General features: G+C 45.5%; 2 protein-coding genes across 2 annotated transcripts in view; one reads left to right on the plus strand and one right to left on the minus strand.

Moving 5' to 3' along the window:
• LOC137616421 (uncharacterized) overlaps nt 1–17500 on the plus strand; it is a 742648-nt gene that overhangs the window by 382950 nt on the left and 342198 nt on the right. The window lies entirely within an intron of this gene.
• The window catches only part of LOC137615876 (uncharacterized), a 31699-nt gene that overhangs the window by 13199 nt on the left and 1000 nt on the right, over nt 1–17500 (minus strand). Inside the window, exons 2-4 of the mRNA XM_068345565.1 lie at nt 8245–8329; nt 7926–8062; nt 6779–6831 (exon numbers count right to left, since the gene is read on the minus strand). Of these exons, the coding sequence (XP_068201666.1) occupies nt 6779–6831; nt 7926–8062; nt 8245–8329 (275 nt within the window). The remainder of the gene's footprint in view (nt 1–6778; nt 6832–7925; nt 8063–8244; nt 8330–17500) is intronic.

A 17500-nucleotide genomic window follows, 5' to 3' on the forward strand; every position in this document is an offset into this window, starting at 1 on the left:
AAAATCATTGCTTAGGTGTGAGCTCCACCTGTTTCCTCTGGAAACCTTGCATTGGTTACTCTAGAAGAGATAAACCATTTTGATTTTATTATCTGGAAGGCTGCAACAATGGGTTGTGAGGGAAACACAAGTGTGTGTCTTTCCTTTATGAATTGTTATGCTATACTATGCATATCCAGTGATACATAGTTCACTTGATACTCATGGAAATTTCTTCTCTTTACAGGAGGACCCTCCGAAGTGCGGAAATGTTTTCTGCAACGTCCGCCGCAAGAACCTCTGCGGACATGAGTGTTGTAGGAGACACGCAGCATGCGCTGTCTCCAAGGATGATCTCCAGTATTGGGACCCTCAGGTATGTACTGTATGCACTAACCTGATTACTGAGGCTTTTGATTCCCCTAGAACGGCGGAATCAAGGGATATAGCAAGGGAGAAGCTTCGTACCTGGGTAAGGGGCTTCCAAAAGAACACCTCTGGCCCTTATCTTCCAAGTGAGAAGATGCGGGCGTATCTTTTTCCCAAGGCATCAGCTGATGCAGTGATTCCCCAGCTTCAAGAGGAGATCCCCCAAGATCAAGTCCAGGTGGACGTGGAAGTCGCAGATGCGATGCAAGACATCCAGTTAGATGACAGGATGTCTGACCTGGACGAGCGTTTGGAACAAGACCTCCTGGCAGAAGGTCAGGATCAAGTTCAAACCCCGGATGTCGTAGAGGATGAGGTCGACGAGGTGTCGGCTACTCCGGTTCAGATTCCGGAGCCTATTCCCTCAACATCGGCCGGTCTCCCAGTAGAACTGGGACAGGCCCTCTCTTCGATTGTTGGAATGATCCAACAAATGCAGAAGGAGAATCAGGAGAAGGCGGCTGCTATGGAACTGCGTATGCAGTCCCTGGCAGAATCACATGGGCCCCGGAAAAGGCTCAATGTGAAAGACCTTCCCTTATGCTCAGATGCTAACCCATGGAGGTATGCTGAGCACATGCCGATGACGACTGGAAAGATCGTCATCTCGGATAAGCTGGGTTCAGTTCCCCTGGAGGAGGTGGAATTTTGGCCCAGCAAGGCATCATATCCGGACTGCTATGTCCGGCTGAGAAAAGAACCAGCTTCAAGGGAGGAGACAGAGCCGAAGGAGGTCATAATTATGGACCACGCTAAGGCTCAAGCCCTACTTTCATCCTCGATGAAAGAGAGGGGCTTCTCTAACTCGAAGGTAGCTGCATTGAGCAAGAAGCTCCCTTCTTTTGTGTCCTCTCCTGCTAGAGCCTTCCCCTTTTTGCAGAAAGGGTTTGCGGCTGTCCTAAAGGCAGTCGAGGCCGGCAAGCCTTGCCCCTCCCTGGAGGAGTGTAAACCCTTGTCGCTGGCCCTGCCTATGGACCACAAAGACTGGAAGGATGTCCATCTGACGTTCTCAGTGGGAAAGTTGGAGGCTGATATTGCCGGACGGCAATTCGGTGAGGACCTCCCCAATCTGTCCGACTCTCTTTTACGAAGAGAGTTCGAGACAAAAGAAAGACTGGCTGCCTCAATGTCTCATCAGACTACTCTTGAGACGATGGCAAGTGACCCCAAGGTCCATGAAATGTTCATGGTGGTGGCTAAGTCTCACCTAGCCACAGTGACGAAGGACCTCTATAGCTTCGTCAAGGCAAGGAGAGCTTGCAGGGAGTTCGTGTTCACCGGGGCTACAGTGAGACACGAGCCAAGGAAGTTAATCTCCTCCAACATTTGGGGAAAAGACCTTTTCCCTACCGATGTGGTCAAAGAAGTTGTTGATAAGGCCGCCATGGAGAATAGATACCTTCTCCAGAAGTGGGGCCTGGCTATCAAAAGAAAGTCTTCCCCGGATGAGGGTCCTCAACCAAAGAGGAAGAATATGAGGACTAGGCTACCGTCTCGGCCAGCCAAGCCTTTTAGACAGCAACAGCAACTGCAATTGCCATTGCCTCCAGTGCCCCAGATGGTGGAACAAACCCCGACCACTTTTCAGTGGCTACCCCAGGCTGTGCCAGGTCAGTCCACCGCATTCACCCCAACGTTCGAAGGACAGTCTTCTTCCTTTCGTGCAAAACCTAGAGGAGCAGCCAGAGGCTCGTCTAGGCGCCCCTCAAGGGGAAGGGGATTTAGAGGTGGTCGTGGTCAGGGAGGCAAGACCTCAGGACGGCAGTCCAAGTGAAACGATACCGGTAGGAGGGAGACTGGTGAAATTTTGGGATCGCTGGACCTTCGATCCCTGGGCCCAAAGCCTACTCAAGAATGGACTGGGCTGGAGCTGGTACAGCACTCCACCCCCGTGCCTTCGGTTTTTCCAACACTCCACCCCCGTTCTGGAGGAGTACGTTCAAGAACTGTTGGAGAAAAAGGTGATCCGAAAGGTGAAGTCCATCAAATTCCAAGGGAGACTGTTTTGTGTTCCCAAGAAAGATTCGGAAAAGCTCAGAGTCATTCTGGACTTGTCGCCACTCAACAAGTTCATAGTGAATTGCAAATTCAAGATGCTAACACTGCAACACATAAGGACCTTACTGCTCAAGAGGGCATACTCAGTCTCTATAGACTTGTCAGACGCCTATTGGCACATTCCAATCAGCCGTCGACTCTCCCCCTACCTAGGGTTCAGGCTACAACGGAGACTATACGCCTTCAGAGCCATGCCATTCGGGCTAAACATAGCCCCAAGGATTTTCACGAAGCTTGCGAGCGCAGCTCTCAAACAATTACGCCTAAAGGGAATTCAGGTAGTAGCCTACCTGGACGACTGGCTGGTGTGGGCAGCATCCGAGACCGAATGCTTGCAAGCTTCCAGTCAGGTGATACAGTTCCTAGAGTACCTAGGCTTCAAGATCAACAGAAAAAAGTCTCGACTTTCTCCATCCCAAAAGTTCCAGTGGCTGGGAATCCACTGGGACCTTTTGTCACACAGTTTCTCCATCCCGACGAAGAAAAGGAAGGAGATAGCGGGCTCTGTCAAGAGACTTCTAGATTCCAAAAGGATATCAAGACGCGAACAGGAGAGGGTACTAGGCTCTCTCCAGTTTGCTTCAGTGACAGACCCAGTGCTAAGAGCACAGCTAAAGGATGCAACCGGAGTTTGAAGAAGGTATGCATCAAACGCGCGAAGAGATCTGAGAAGACCAGTGCCGCCTCGGCTACGTACTCTTCTCAGACCTTGGTCCCAAGCCAGACATCTAAAGAAGTCGGTTCTTCTTCAGCCACCTCCCCCGTCGATGACGATTCACTCAGACGCCTCAAAGGAGGGATGGGGAGGTCACTCTCATCGGAAAAAAGTCCAGGGGACTTGGTCCAAGCTATTCAGGACCTTTCATATAAACTTTCTAGAAGCTATGGCAGTGCTCCTTACCTTAAAGAAAGTCTCCCCGCGTCACTCGATCCACATAAGATTGGTGATGGACAGCGAGGTGGTTGTGAGATGCTTGAATCGACAAGGGTCGAGGTCACCACCTCTCAACCAGGTGATGTTAGCCATTTTCCGATTGGCGGAAAAGAAGAAGTGGTACCTGTCGGCAGTTCACCTTCAAGGAGTCCGCAATGTGACAGCGGACGCTCTATCCAGGTTCACACCGATAGAGTCGGAATGGTCCTTAGACGCAGGATCATTCTCCTTCATTCTGAATCAAGTCCCAGAACTGCAGATAGACCTCTTTGCGACGAAAGACAACAAGAAGTTGCCCCTGTACGTGTCCCCGTACGAGGACCCCTTAGCGGAAGCAGTGGACGCGATGTCCCTCGACTGGAACAGATGGTCCAGGATTTATCTGTTCCCTCCTCAAAACCTTCTGTTGAGGGTCCTCAACAAACTGAGATCCCTCAAGGGGGTAGCGGCAATAGTGGCCCATAAGTGGCCGAACAGTATGTGGTTCCCCTTGGCGTTGGAACTACAGATGAAGTTTGTGCCGCTACCACATCCAGTTCTGACCCAGCGAGTCCAGAAGTCGACTGTCTGTGCTTCATTACAGAAAACCCGGACCCTGCAGCTCATGATTTTCTCGCCCTTGCGGTGAGAAAGCGTTTCGGGATTTCGAAAGCCAGCAGAGACTTCCTAGAGGAATATAAGTGCAAATCGACTAGAAGGCAATATGAGTCATCTTGGAGAAAATGGGTGGCCTTTGTAAAGGCAAAGAATCCGCAGGAGATCTCAACAGACTTCTGCTTATCTTTCTTCATCCACCTCCATGGCCAAGGGTTGGCAGCTAACACGATTTCAGTGTGTAAATCTGCTTTGATGAGACCCATTTTATTTGCCTTCCAGATCGACCTAGGTAACGAGATCTTTAATAAAGTTCCGAAAGCCTGCGCTAGGCTCAGACCTTCAGCACTTCCAAAGCCCATCTCATGGTCTTTAGACAAAGTTCTTCATTTCGCCTCCCTGTTGAGCAATGAAGAATGTGCGTTAAAGGATTTGACGCAAAAAGTTATTTTCCTATTTGCACTCGCGTCCGGGGCCAGGGTTAGTGAGATCGTAGCCCTCTCGAGAGAGGCAGGTCGTGTTCAGTTCCTGGATGGGGGGGATCTGAACCTGTTTCCGGATCCTACGTTTCTCGCCAAGAATGAGTTACCCACCAACAGGTGGGGTCCCTGGAGAATCTGCCCTCAGAAAGAAGATGCATCTCTATGTCCAGTAGAATGCCTAAAGGTCTATCTTCGTAGAACTTCAGACTTCAAGGGTGGTCAACTATTCAGGGGAGAAACATCAGGCTCAAATTTATCTCTGAATCAACTCAGAGCGAAAATCACATATTTTATTCGCAGAGCGGATCCTGACAGTACACCCGCAGGTCACGATCCGAGGAAAGTTGCCTCATCCCTAAATTTCTTTAATTGTATGGATTTTGAACATCTCCGTTCATACACGGGCTGGAAGTCTTCCAGAGTGTTCTTTCGCCACTATGCGAAGCAAGTAGAGGAACTAAAGAGATCTGTGGTAGCAGTGGGTCGTGTAGTTAACCCTACTGTTTAACTCTGCGAGGAACAGTGGTCTTAATTGGGACGATTAAGTCCAGGGTGAGTGTGTAGGTACATACTGTACTACAAACTAAATGAGGGCATCAAGTGCCTACATAGACTGTTCCTTTTTTCAAAGGTGAACCTAGCATAAGTACAGACATGTGTGCCGAGCGTTTCTTACGCTAATGTGATTGATTTGTAATACAGACTTTTATGACTTGATACCTCGGTATCTTAATAAAGTGGCGTTTAATGGTTTTTCTTTCAGATAAACAAGTTCTGTTTACTATCATACTTATGCTTAAAGTTTTGGGTTATCCTCTTTTATATATATATATATATATATTTGTTGTTAACCTGTCTATTTATTGTCTGTCAATAAACTTGTTCTTGAGAACCTTGCGTCTCTTTCACCTGTGTCAATTTATTGGTATAATTAAGCATTTAATTCTATGTATCTTATCTGGGATAATTCTGGTAGAATTGTTCTGTTATGCAAGCTATGTTGCATTGGTTTATGTAGTCCACTAATGGGAGGACTCAGTCCCATAAAGGGACGAGGGCGGTTTTATTAGTTTCTTCCTATGTGGATATAAACCTTTGTCCAATACAAGTATTGTGCGGATTACTGGTCAATATATATTGACGCAGTGGTTCTATACAAACTATGCTTTACTTAATATAGGGCGAGACCACTATATTAGCTTGCCTGGTACATAGGTATATGTACTCTTCGAGACTTTTCCAGAGTCTAGTAGGACTCTTCCCTGTAGGGGGCAGGAAGCTCTAACATAGTTTATAGTTAGTTGAAAAGATGTATAACGGTAACATCTTAGGTCTCTAGGTCTAGTCGACCAGGAAAAAAATTACCTCCGGGGAGTACGGCACGTTCTGAGAATCCACAGATACAGTAATGCTCTGGTACACTTCCATCAGGACGACATGGCTTGAGCCCAAAAAACGGATTTTGAGCGAAGCGAAAAATCTATTTTTGGGTGAGATGGCCATGTCGTCCTGATGGACCCGCCCTTGCCTTTCTAAGAAAGGGCTGTAGGACTCCTCCCTACATACAGTATCTGTAGCACCTCATGTAGGCTACAAGGAATACAGATGGCGCCAGGATTGGCGCCAGGCACGCATACAAATCGGAGGATAGGGAAGCCTTGGGAGCGGCTCCCCTTTTTCTTTCCCGAATTCGTATCTCGCCAATCACCTCCTACGAGACGAAATCTCTGTCCAGAATGTAGATTGCCATGTGGCGTGTCAAGAATACGTCCTCTGATATGTCGCGATATCCCTTTCACGAGGGATACTCGCTCCAGGAGTTAGAATTCTGGTACCTTAATGTAAATTCTCTGGGAATATCGCCGTAGTTGTAATATACCCTAGGAAGCTACCCTATAGGAACTTCCATCAGGACGACATGGCCATCTCACCCAAAAATAGATTTTTCGCTTCGCTCAAAATCCGTTATATATATATATTTATATATATAAATATATATATATGTATATATATATATACATATATATATATATATATATATATATATATATATATATATATATATATTTATATATATATATATATATATATATATATATATATATATATATATATATTGAAGGATAAGGAAAATAGAACCTCTCTCTCCCTCTCTCCCCCTCTCTCTCTCTCTCTCTCTCTCTCTCTCTCTCTCTCTCTCTCTCTCTCTCTTATATGATAACTATTAACTGAAAAAACTAATAATCATTTCTTAAACATTTCAAATATTTAAGAGAAATAAAAGCAAGGTGTCTAAACTTACTTTCAGTAACGAGAGTTTCGGTGCTCACCGTATACACAGATCCACTTGGCTCCCTGCAGTAAGGTACGGTGGAGATTAGCATTCTTAGTTACTGGTTGGTTTTTTCCATGAAAATGTTTCATCTACGTAAATACTTCTATATTGATAGTCAAGACACGTACCTATGTTTTTAGCTATCTATCTCTTTATTATTTCATCTGTCTATACTAACGAAAACTTCCTAAAGAATCAAACGGGGATTAAAAGGTTGTTTGCTCCTCAGTTTAATCTCGTCTTATCAAATAACGTAATCCTGTTCCGTCTTGCAAGTTACGGTTTTTAACTTTCTTGATAAAATGACATTTTGGCAGCTGTCAATCATCACCGGTGAAGGGAGAGATTACCAAAAGAGAAAATATTTCTCCTTCTCATTGGATATGACATTTTTCTTGTTAATCATAGTCTTTGCATCAATCCTATCTGCGTAGTAAATTGATTGATAGATTTTGATTTTTACAACATGGATTCTAATAACTCGATAGATAGATTATGACTCACAGGGAATTTTGAGACATCTTCAGTGTGGATAATATATTATCCTTCCTTGGCGAGAGAAGAATCTAGGTTCATTTCTTAATAGTAAAACGATAAGTAGATATATATCAAAATAACTTCTTTCCAATTTTCTAATTAAAGATTGACTAACTGGTGATCCGGATCACCACCAAAATCTAATCACTTCCAAGTTAGCCTTTTTCCAACATATCTTGAAATTTTCATCAAAATTCATCTGTCGATTTTTGGGTTAGGCTGGTGATAAGAAAAAAAATAAAAAAAAGACAGAAGTGAAAACAACTTCCTTGGCGAAGGTAAAAATTATATTATTGATAATTAGATTTCTCTTGCTTGAAGGTACACTCTGACACACTGTTCTGTCTTATTTATCATCCTTTTAGAAAACTTTATAGTTATATATAAAAGATTTATGTTAATATTGTTACTGTTCTTAAAATATTTCGTGTTAATAATTCATTACCTCTTTTCAGTATATTTATAATAATAATAATGATAATAATAATAATAATAATAATAATAATAATAATAATGATAATAATAATATGGTTGAGTGTCTTTTCTGCTACTGAATAATATCTGAACGGATACTTACAAGCCTTCAGAGCTCACTCTGTTTCTGCAGGTGCCCTGAATAACCCTCCCAGGATCGTCCTTTTGCTGTGCAAGCAGAATTCCACCGCTCAGACCTAGCGCTCCAGCGTGAAGTCCAGCTAGACAAGCGTCAGATTTCTGTTCGTTTTGAGGGAAGGAATAGTTTATTGTTTGTGTTTATACCCGACTGTTGATATATGTTACAGGGGATTTAAGCAAACTACTGAAAGATACGCAAGTGTCTGGCTATGTATATTTCTTTCCGGTCAGGCAGAGCATCATTGCCAGACGTATAACTGCTAGCTGTCTCTCCGTCCCACGGGTGGGTGGGTGGGAGAGGGAGCTGTCATACCCTGGTGAGAGGGGGTACCTCGAGTGATACACTCGGAAACCACAACTGTCGTGCTATAGTTAGGAAATGGGGAGGGGTGGCAAGGATTGAATCTGAGTCTGTGCAATATATATATATATATATATATATATATATATATATATATATATATATATATATATATATATATATATATATATATATGTTATATATGTGTGTATATATATATATATATATATATATATATATATATACATATATATATATATATATATATATATATATATATATATATATATATATATATATATATATATATATATATATATATATCGGATTTTGAGCGAAGCGAAAAATCTATTTTTGGGTGAGATAGCCATGTCGTCCTGATGGAAGTTCCTATAGGGTAGCTTCCTAGGGTATATTACAACTACGGCGATATTCCCAGAGAATTTACCTTAAGGTACCAGAATTCTAACTCCTGGAGCGAGTATCCCTCGTGAAAGGGATATCGCGACATATCAGAGGACGTATTCTAGACACGTCACATGGCAATCTACTACCTGAACAGAGATTCGTCTCGTAGGAGGGAGATTGACGAGATACGAATTCGGGAAAGAAAAAGGGGAGCCGCTCCCAAGGCTTCCCTATCCCCCGATTCGTATGCGTACCTGGCGCCAATCCTGGCGCCATCTGTATTCCTTGTAGCGTACACGAGGTGCTACAGATACTGTATGTAGGGAGGGGTCCTACAGCCCTTTCTTAGAAAGGCAAGGGCGGGTCCATCAGGACGACATGGCTATCTCACCCAAAAATAGATTTTTCGCTTCGCTCAAAATCCGTTTTTTGGGCTCAAGCCATGTCGTCCTGATGGAAGTGTACCAGAGCATTACTGTATCTGTGGATTCTCAGAACGTGCCGTACTCCCCGGAGATATTTATTCCCGGTCGACTAGACCTAGAGACCTAAGATGTTACCGTTATACATCTTTTCAACTAACTATAAACTATGTTAGAGCTTCCTGCCCCCTACAGGGAAGAGTCCTACTAGACTCTGGAAAGTCTCGAAGAGTACATATATCTATGTATGAATGCCAGGCAAGCTAATATAGTGGTCTCGCCCTATATTAAGTAAAGCATAGTTTGTATAGAACCACTGCGTCAATATATTGACCAGTCATCCGCACAATACTTGTATTGGACAAAGGTTTATATCCGCATAGGAAGAAACTAATAAAACCGCCCTCGTCCCTTTATGGGACGGAGTCCTCCCATTAGGGGACTTACATAAACCAATGCAACATAGCTTGCAAAACAGAACAATTCTATCAGAATTATCCCAGATAAGATACATAGAATTAAAATGCTCAATTATACCAATAAATTGACACAGGTGAAAGAGACGCAAGGTTCTCAAGAACAAGTTTATTGACAGATAATAAACAGACAGGTTAACAACAAATATATATATTTATATAAAAGAGGGTAACCCAAAACTTTAAGCATAAGTATGATAGTAAACAGAACTTGTTTATCTGAAAGAAAAACCATTAAACACCACTTTAATGAGATACCAAGGTATCAAGTCATAAAAAATCTGTTTTACAAATCAATCACATTAGCGTTAGAAACGCTTGGCACACATGTCTGAACTTATGCAAGGTTCACCTTTGAAGGAAGGAACAGTCTATATAGGCACTTGGTGCCCTCATTTAGTTTGTAGTACAGTATGTACCTACACACTCACACTGGACTTAATCGTCCCAATTAAGACCACTGTTCCTCGCAGAGTTAAACAGTAGGGTTAACTACACGACCCACTGCTACCACAGATCTCTTAAGTTCCTCTACTTGCTTCGCATAGTGGTGAAAGAACACCCTGGAAGACTTCCAGCCCGTGTATGAACGGAGATGTTCAAAATCCATACAATTAAAGAAATTTAGGGATGAGGCAACTTTCCTCGGATCGTGACCTGCGGGTGTACTGTCAGGATCCGCTCTGCGAATAAAATATGTGATTTTCGCTCTGAGTTGATTCAGAGATAAATTTGAGCCTGATGTTTCTCCCCTGAATAGTTGACTACCCTTGAAGTCTGAAGTTCTACGAAGATAGACCTTTAGGCATTCTACTGGACATAGAGATGCATCTTCTTTCAGAGGACAGATTCTCCAGGGACCCCACCTGTTGGTGGGTAACTCATTCTTGGCGAGAAACGTAGGATCCGGAAACAGGTTCAGCTCCCCCCCATCCAGGAACTGAACACGACCTGCCTCTCTCGAGAGGGCTACGATCTCACTAACCCTGGCCCCGGACGCGAGTGCAAATAGGAAAATAACTTTTTGCGTCAAATCCTTTAACGCACATTCTTCATTGCTCAACAAGGAGGCGAAATGAAGAACTTTGTCTAAAGACCATGAGATGGGCTTTGGAGGTGCTGAAGGTCTGAGCCTAGCGCAGGCTTTCGGAACTTTACTAAAGATCTCGTTACCTAGGTCGATCTGGAAGGCAAATAAAATGGGTCTCATCAAAGCCGATTTACACACTGAAATCGTGTTAGCTGCCAATCCTTGGCCATGGAGATGGATGAAGAAAGATAAGCAGAAATCTGTTGAGATCTCCTGCGGATTCTTTGCCTTTACAAAGGCCACCCATTTTCTCCAAGATGACTCATATTGCCTTCTAGTCGATTTGCACTTGTATTCCTCTAGGAAGTCTATGCTGGCTTTCGAAATCCCGAAGCGCTTTCTCACCGCTAGGGCGAGAAAATCATGAGCTGCAGGGTCTGGGTTTTCTGTAATGAAGCGCAGACAGTCGACTTCTGGACTCACTGGGTCAGAACTGGATGTGGTAGCGGCACGAACTTCATCTGTAGTTCCAACGCCAAGGGGAACCACATGCTGTTCGCCCACTTGTGGGCCACTATTGCCGCTACCCCCTTGAAGGATCTCAGTTTGTTGAGGACCCTCAACAGAAGGTTGTGAGGAGGGAACAGATAAATCCTGGACCATCTGTTCCAGTCGAGGGACATTGCGTCCACTGCTTCCGCTAAGGGGTCCTCGTACGGGGACACGTACAGGGGCAACTTCTTGTTGTCTTTCGTCGCAAAGAGGTCTATTTGCAGTTCTGGGACTTGATTCAGAATGAAGGAAAAGGATCCTGCGTCTAAGGACCATTCCGACTCTATCGGTGTGAACCTGGATAGAGCGTCCGCTGTCACATTGCGGACTCCTTGAAGGTGAACTGCCGACAGGTACCACTTCTTCTTTTCCGCCAATCGGAAAATGGCTAACATCACTTGGTTGAGAGGTGGTGACCTCGACCCTTGTCGATTCAAGCATCTCACAACCACCTCGCTGTCTGTCACCAATCTTATGTGGATCGAGTGACGTGGGGAGACTTTCTTTAAGGTAAGGAGCACTGCCATAGCTTCTAGAAAGTTTATATGAAAGGTCCTGAATAGCTTGGACCAAGTCCCCTGGACTTTTTTCCGATGAGAGTGACCTCCCCATCCCTCCTTTGAGGCGTCTGAGTGAATCGTCAACGACGGGGGAGGTGGCTGAAGAAGAACAGACTTCTTTAGATGTCTGGCTTGGGACCAAGGTCTGAGAAGAGTACGTAGCCGAGGCGGCACTGGTCTTCTCAGGTCTCTTCGCGCGTTTGATGCATACCTTCTCCAAACTCCGGTTGCATCCTTTAGCTGTGCTCTTAGCACTGGGTCTGTCACTGAAGCAAACTGGAGAGAGCCTAGTACCCTCTCCTGTTCGCGTCTTGATATCCTTTCGGAATCTAGAAGTCTCTTGACAGAGCCCGCTATCTCCTTCCTTTTATTCATTGGGATGGAGAAACTGTGTGACAAAAGGTCCCAGTGGATTCCCAGCCACTAGAACTTTTGGGATGGAGAAAGTCGAGACTTTTTCTTGTTGATCTTGAAGCCTAGGTACTCTAGGAACTGGATCACCTGACTGGAAGCTTGCAAGCATTCGGTCTCGGATGCTGCCCACACCAGCCAGTCGTCCAGGTAGGCTACTACCTGAATTCCCTTTAGGCGTAATTGTTTGAGAGCTGCGCTCGCAAGCTTCGTGAAAATCCTTGGGGCTATGTTTAGCCCGAATGGCATGGCTCTGAAGGCGTACAGTTTTCGTTGTAGCCTGAACCCTAGGTAGGGGGAGAGTCGACGGCTGATTGGAATGTGCCAATAGGCGTCTGACAAGTCTATAGAGACTGAGTATGCCCTCTTGGGCAGTAAGGTCCTTATGTGTTGCAGTGTTAGCATCTTGAATTTGCAATTCACTATGAACTTGTTGAGTGGTGACAAGTCCAGAATGACTCTGAGCTTTTCCGAGTCTTTCTTGGGAACACAAAACAGCCTCCCTTGGAATTTGATGGACTTCACCTTTCAGATCACATTTTTCTCCAACAGTTCTTGAACGTACTCCTCCAAAACGGGGGTGGAGTGTTGGAAAAACCGAAGGCATGGGGGTGGAGTGCTGTACCAGCTCCAACCCAGTCCATTCTTGAGTAGGCTTTGGGCCCAGGGATCGAAGGTCCAGCGATCCCAAAATTTCATCAGTCTCCCTCCTACCGGTATCATTTCACTTGGACTGCCGTCCTGAGGTCTTGCCTCCCTGACCACGACCACCTCTGAATCCCCTTCCCCTTGAGGGGCGCCTAGACGAGCCTCTGGCTGCTCCTCTAGGTTTTGCACGAAAGGAAGAAGACTGTCCTTCGAACGTTGGGGCGAATGTGGTTGACTGACCTGGCACCGCCTGGGGTACCCACTGAAAGGCAGTCGGGGTTTGTGCCACCATCTGGGGCACTGGAGGCAAAGGCAATTGCAGTTGCTGTTGCTGTCTATAAGGCTTGGCTGGCCGAGATGGTAGCCTAGTCTTCATATTCTTCCTCTTTGGTTGAGGACCCTCATCCGGGGAAGATTTTCTTTTGATAGCCAGGCCCCACTTCTGGAGAAGATTTCTATTCTCCACGGCGGCCTTATCAACAACCTCTTTGACCACATCGGTAGGGAAAAGGTCTTTTCCCCAAATGTTGGAGGAGATTAACTTCCTTAGCTCGTGTCTCACCGAAGCCCCGGTGAACACGAACTCCCTGCAAGCTCTCCTTGCCTTGACGAAGTTATAAAGGTCCTTCGTCACTGTGGCTAAGTGAGACTTAGCCACTACCATGAACATTTCATGGACCTTGGGGTCACTTGCCATCGTCTCGAGAGTAGTCTGATGAGACATTGAGGCAGCCAGTCTTTCTTTTGTCTCGAACTCTCTTCGTAAAAGAGATTCGGACAGCTTGGGGAGGTCCTCGCCGAATTGCCGTCCGGCAATATCAGCCTCCAACTTTCCCACTGAGAATGTTAGATGGACATCCTTCCAGTCTTTGTGGTCCATAGGTAGAGCCAGCGACAAGGGTTTACACTCCTCCAGGGAGGGGCAAGGCTTGCCGGCCTCGACTGCCTTTAGGACAGCCGCAAACCCTTTCTGTAAAAAGGGGAAGGCTCTATCAGGAGAGGACACAAACGAAGGGAGCTTCTTGCTCAATGCAACTACCTTCGAATTCGAGAAGCCCCTCTCTTTCATCGAGGATGAAAGTAGGGCTTGAGCCTTAGCGTGGTCCATAACAATGACCTCCTTCGGCTCTGTCTCCTCCCTTAAAGCTGGTTCTTTTCTCAGCCGGACATAGCAGTCCGGATATGATGCCTTGCTGGGCCAGAATTCTACCTCCTCTAGGGGAACTGAACCCAGCTTATCCGAAATGACGATCTTTCCAGTCGTCATCGGCATGTGCTCAGCATACCTCCATGGGTTAGCATCTGAGCATATGGGAAGGTCTTTCACATTGAGCCTTTTCCGGGGCCCATGTGATTCTGCCAGGGACTGCATACGCAGTTCCATTGCAGCCGCCTTCTCCTGATTCTCCTTCTGCATTTGTTGGATCATTCCAACAATCGAAGAGAGGGCCTGTCCCAGTTCTACTGGGAGGCCAGCCGATGTTGAGGGGATAGGCTCCGGCATCTGAACCGGAGTAGCCGACACCTCGTCGACCTCATCCTCTACGACATCCGGGGTTTGAACTTGATCCTGACCTTCTGCCAGGAGGTCTTCTTCCAAACGATCGTCCAGGTCAGACATCCTGTCACACAACTGGATGTCTTGCATCGCATCTGCGACTTCCTCGTCCACCTGGACTTGATCTTGAAGGATCTCCTCTTGAGGCTGGGGAATCACTGCCTCAGCTGATGCCTGGGGAAAAAGATACGCCCTCATCTTCTCACTTGGAAGATAAGGGCCAGAGGTGTTCTTCTTGAAGCCCCTTACCCAAGTACGAAGCTTTTCCCTAGCTATATCCCTTGATTCCGCCGTTCTAGGGGAATCAAAAGCCTCAGTAATCAGGTTAGTGCATACAGTACATACCTGAGGGTCCCAATACTGGAGATCATCCTTGGAGACAGCGCATGCTGCGTGTCTCCTACAACACTCATGTCCGCAGAGGTTCTTGCTGCGGACATTGCAGAAAACATTTCCGCACTTCGGAGGGTCCTCCTGTAAAGAGAAGAAATTTCCATGAGTATCAAGTGAACTATGTATCACTGGATATGCATAGTATAGCATAACAATTCATAAATGAAAGACACACACTTGTGTTTCCCTCACAACCCATTGTTGCAGCCTTCCGGATAATAAAATCAAAAATGGTTTATCTCTACTAGAGTAACCAATGCAAGGTTTCCAGAGGAAACAGGTGGAGCTCACACCTAGGCAATGATTTTAAAAATCCTGGATAATAGACGGGGAAGAACTCTGCTTCCTGTCTGAGGGCAACAGCAAAGGGCTGTGTAAGAAAACACAATAGTATTAGAAGATACAGTGCTGTACCTAAACTTTTACTATAGTTTCTTTTTACTGTATATGCTATACAGAAGAATACTAGTACAGTATAGGAGGATGTGTGCCGGCCTGCCTTTGCCGGCCGGCACACACCACAATTAGCTTTAAAGTATACTACTTAACAGCTATAGGGCGGCAGCCCTCTGGTTCAAATGCCTGTGCCGGCGGCAGCAGCTGCCGGCCAGCAACAGCCAGTGTTGGCCGGCAATGATTGCCGGCCAGCAACTACACAAGGTAGTACCCAGCTGCCGGCCACACTCTTGGTGACCGGCAGACAAGGACTGACATAAGCCGGCCGGCAAAGGTACAAGACCGATGCCAGCCGGCAGCAAAAGAACCAGAAGACTACCCCTGCCCGGCTGCCGGCCTCATAGGCCGGCTGCCGGGACAGGTACAGCACTAGAAGAAAATAGAATGGATGCCGGGATAAGAGTGTACACAACCCCCCAAGCCCGGCAACCGAAAGAGTGCATATAAGGAAGGGGAGAAACTTAATTCAGGCTTCCTTGACCAATGCCGTCCGGCTCTGCCGGCAGGCATGGATGAGGGACCAAGAGAGGTCCGGGCAGCACTCGAAAACATAAGACCCTTGCCGTCCAGCGTCTCTGCCGGCCGGCAATGGGCTTAGTCAATCCATATCCCAACCTATACTAGGTCCAGAAGTAGAATGACATATGGTACAGTAATACCCCTGCCGGCCAGCTCTGCCGGCCGGCAAGGTACAGTACAGTAATGGCTAGGCCATTACGGAGATAGAGGGGGAAGGGACAAGAGGGTCCTGCCAACCTTGCTTTAGTGACAGATCACCCGCAGCCAAGAACTCTGTCTTAGCCTAAGGGAGATCTAAGGGAAAGGGCCAGCGCAGTAGTATAATACCTGCCAGCTTCCAGAGCACCAAAGCAAGGAAGGCGTTGCAACTCCCAAGGGAAGATTTATCCTCCCCGAGAACAGCAACAGGACTTAGTCTGGTCGATCACACAAGAAGGAATCATAACTACAGAAACCTTCGACAGTGACCTAAGGGAGCTCAGCTCCCTTTGTAAGTGTTAGGTCAGCGAGGGAGACTCTGCCCCAAGCCAAACAACACGGACTCAGACTAAAAACTCTGTTGTTCTGTCCCTCTTTGAACCAGACTCAGCAGGAACAGGAAGGTACAGTAACACCCTAGTATAGTTTTATCGAAAATAAATTCGGAAAAAACCACTTAGGGATAAGCCCAAGGCTTAAACAGAGGGAAAGGGATTGCATACCTTCTCCGAAGAAAAGAAAGCAACCGGGGAGTATGATAAAGTATACTAAGGCTCCATAAGCAATTAGCCTAGGCACCAAGAGAATCGATTACCTAATTCACCGAAACTCTCACGTATACAATCTTGGAAATATTCCACACAGTCTAAAATGTATAAAATATAGCCTAAAGCTTCAATAAAATTTTAATTACACTCGGAAAAACCATAATCATGCATTAAGTACTAGGACCAAACGACTAGGCTACATGGCCTAGCGTAGGCCAGAATGGCGAATACTTCGCCAAATAATACTAAGCACGAAAGGAAATCCTATGTAAAGCTAAATAGCTAAATTTTATTAAGCAAAACAACCAGGAATGTCACTCTGACTAACTAATTTATACCTAGCGAGTGACAGTGTCCAGGACACCTCTGGTAGGCTACGGCTCTTGTATCAAAGATTAATCCTATTAATCACTCAAAATTTTACCAAGAGCCTACATTTATACATAACAGACACTATACTCAACTTATCCGAGGTCAACGAAGACGAAGAAGCCATGAAAAGCTGAATAAATCCAAGATTTGCGAGAAAAACAGGAAAAAACACCGAGTTGTTAAGCTACGCAAAAAGGAATACAGATGGCGCCAGGATTGGCGCCAGGTACGCATACGAATCGGGGGATAGGGAAGCCTTGGGAGCGGCTCCCCTTTTTCTTTCCCGAATTCGTATCTCGTCAATCTCCCTCCTACGAGACGAATCTCTGTTCAGGTAGTAGATTGCCATGTGACGTGTCTAGAATACGTCCTCTGATATGTCGCGATATCCCTTTCACGAGGGATACTCGCTCCAGGAGTTAGAATTCTGGTACCTTAAGGTAAATTCTCTGGGAATATCGCCGTAGTTGTAATATACCCTAGGAAGCTACCCTATAGGAACTTCCATCAGGACGACATGGCTTGAGCCCAAAAATATATATATATATATATATATATATATATATATATATATATATATATATATATATATATATATATGTGTGTGTGTGTGTGTGTGTGTGTGTGTGTATACATAATCAGATTTCGCATGAATAAACAAATTAAAATCATATTTTTCCATTGA

Source organism: Palaemon carinicauda, chromosome 22 (assembly GCF_036898095.1).
Source record: "Palaemon carinicauda isolate YSFRI2023 chromosome 22, ASM3689809v2, whole genome shotgun sequence".
NCBI lineage: Eukaryota > Metazoa > Arthropoda > Malacostraca > Decapoda > Palaemonidae > Palaemon > Palaemon carinicauda.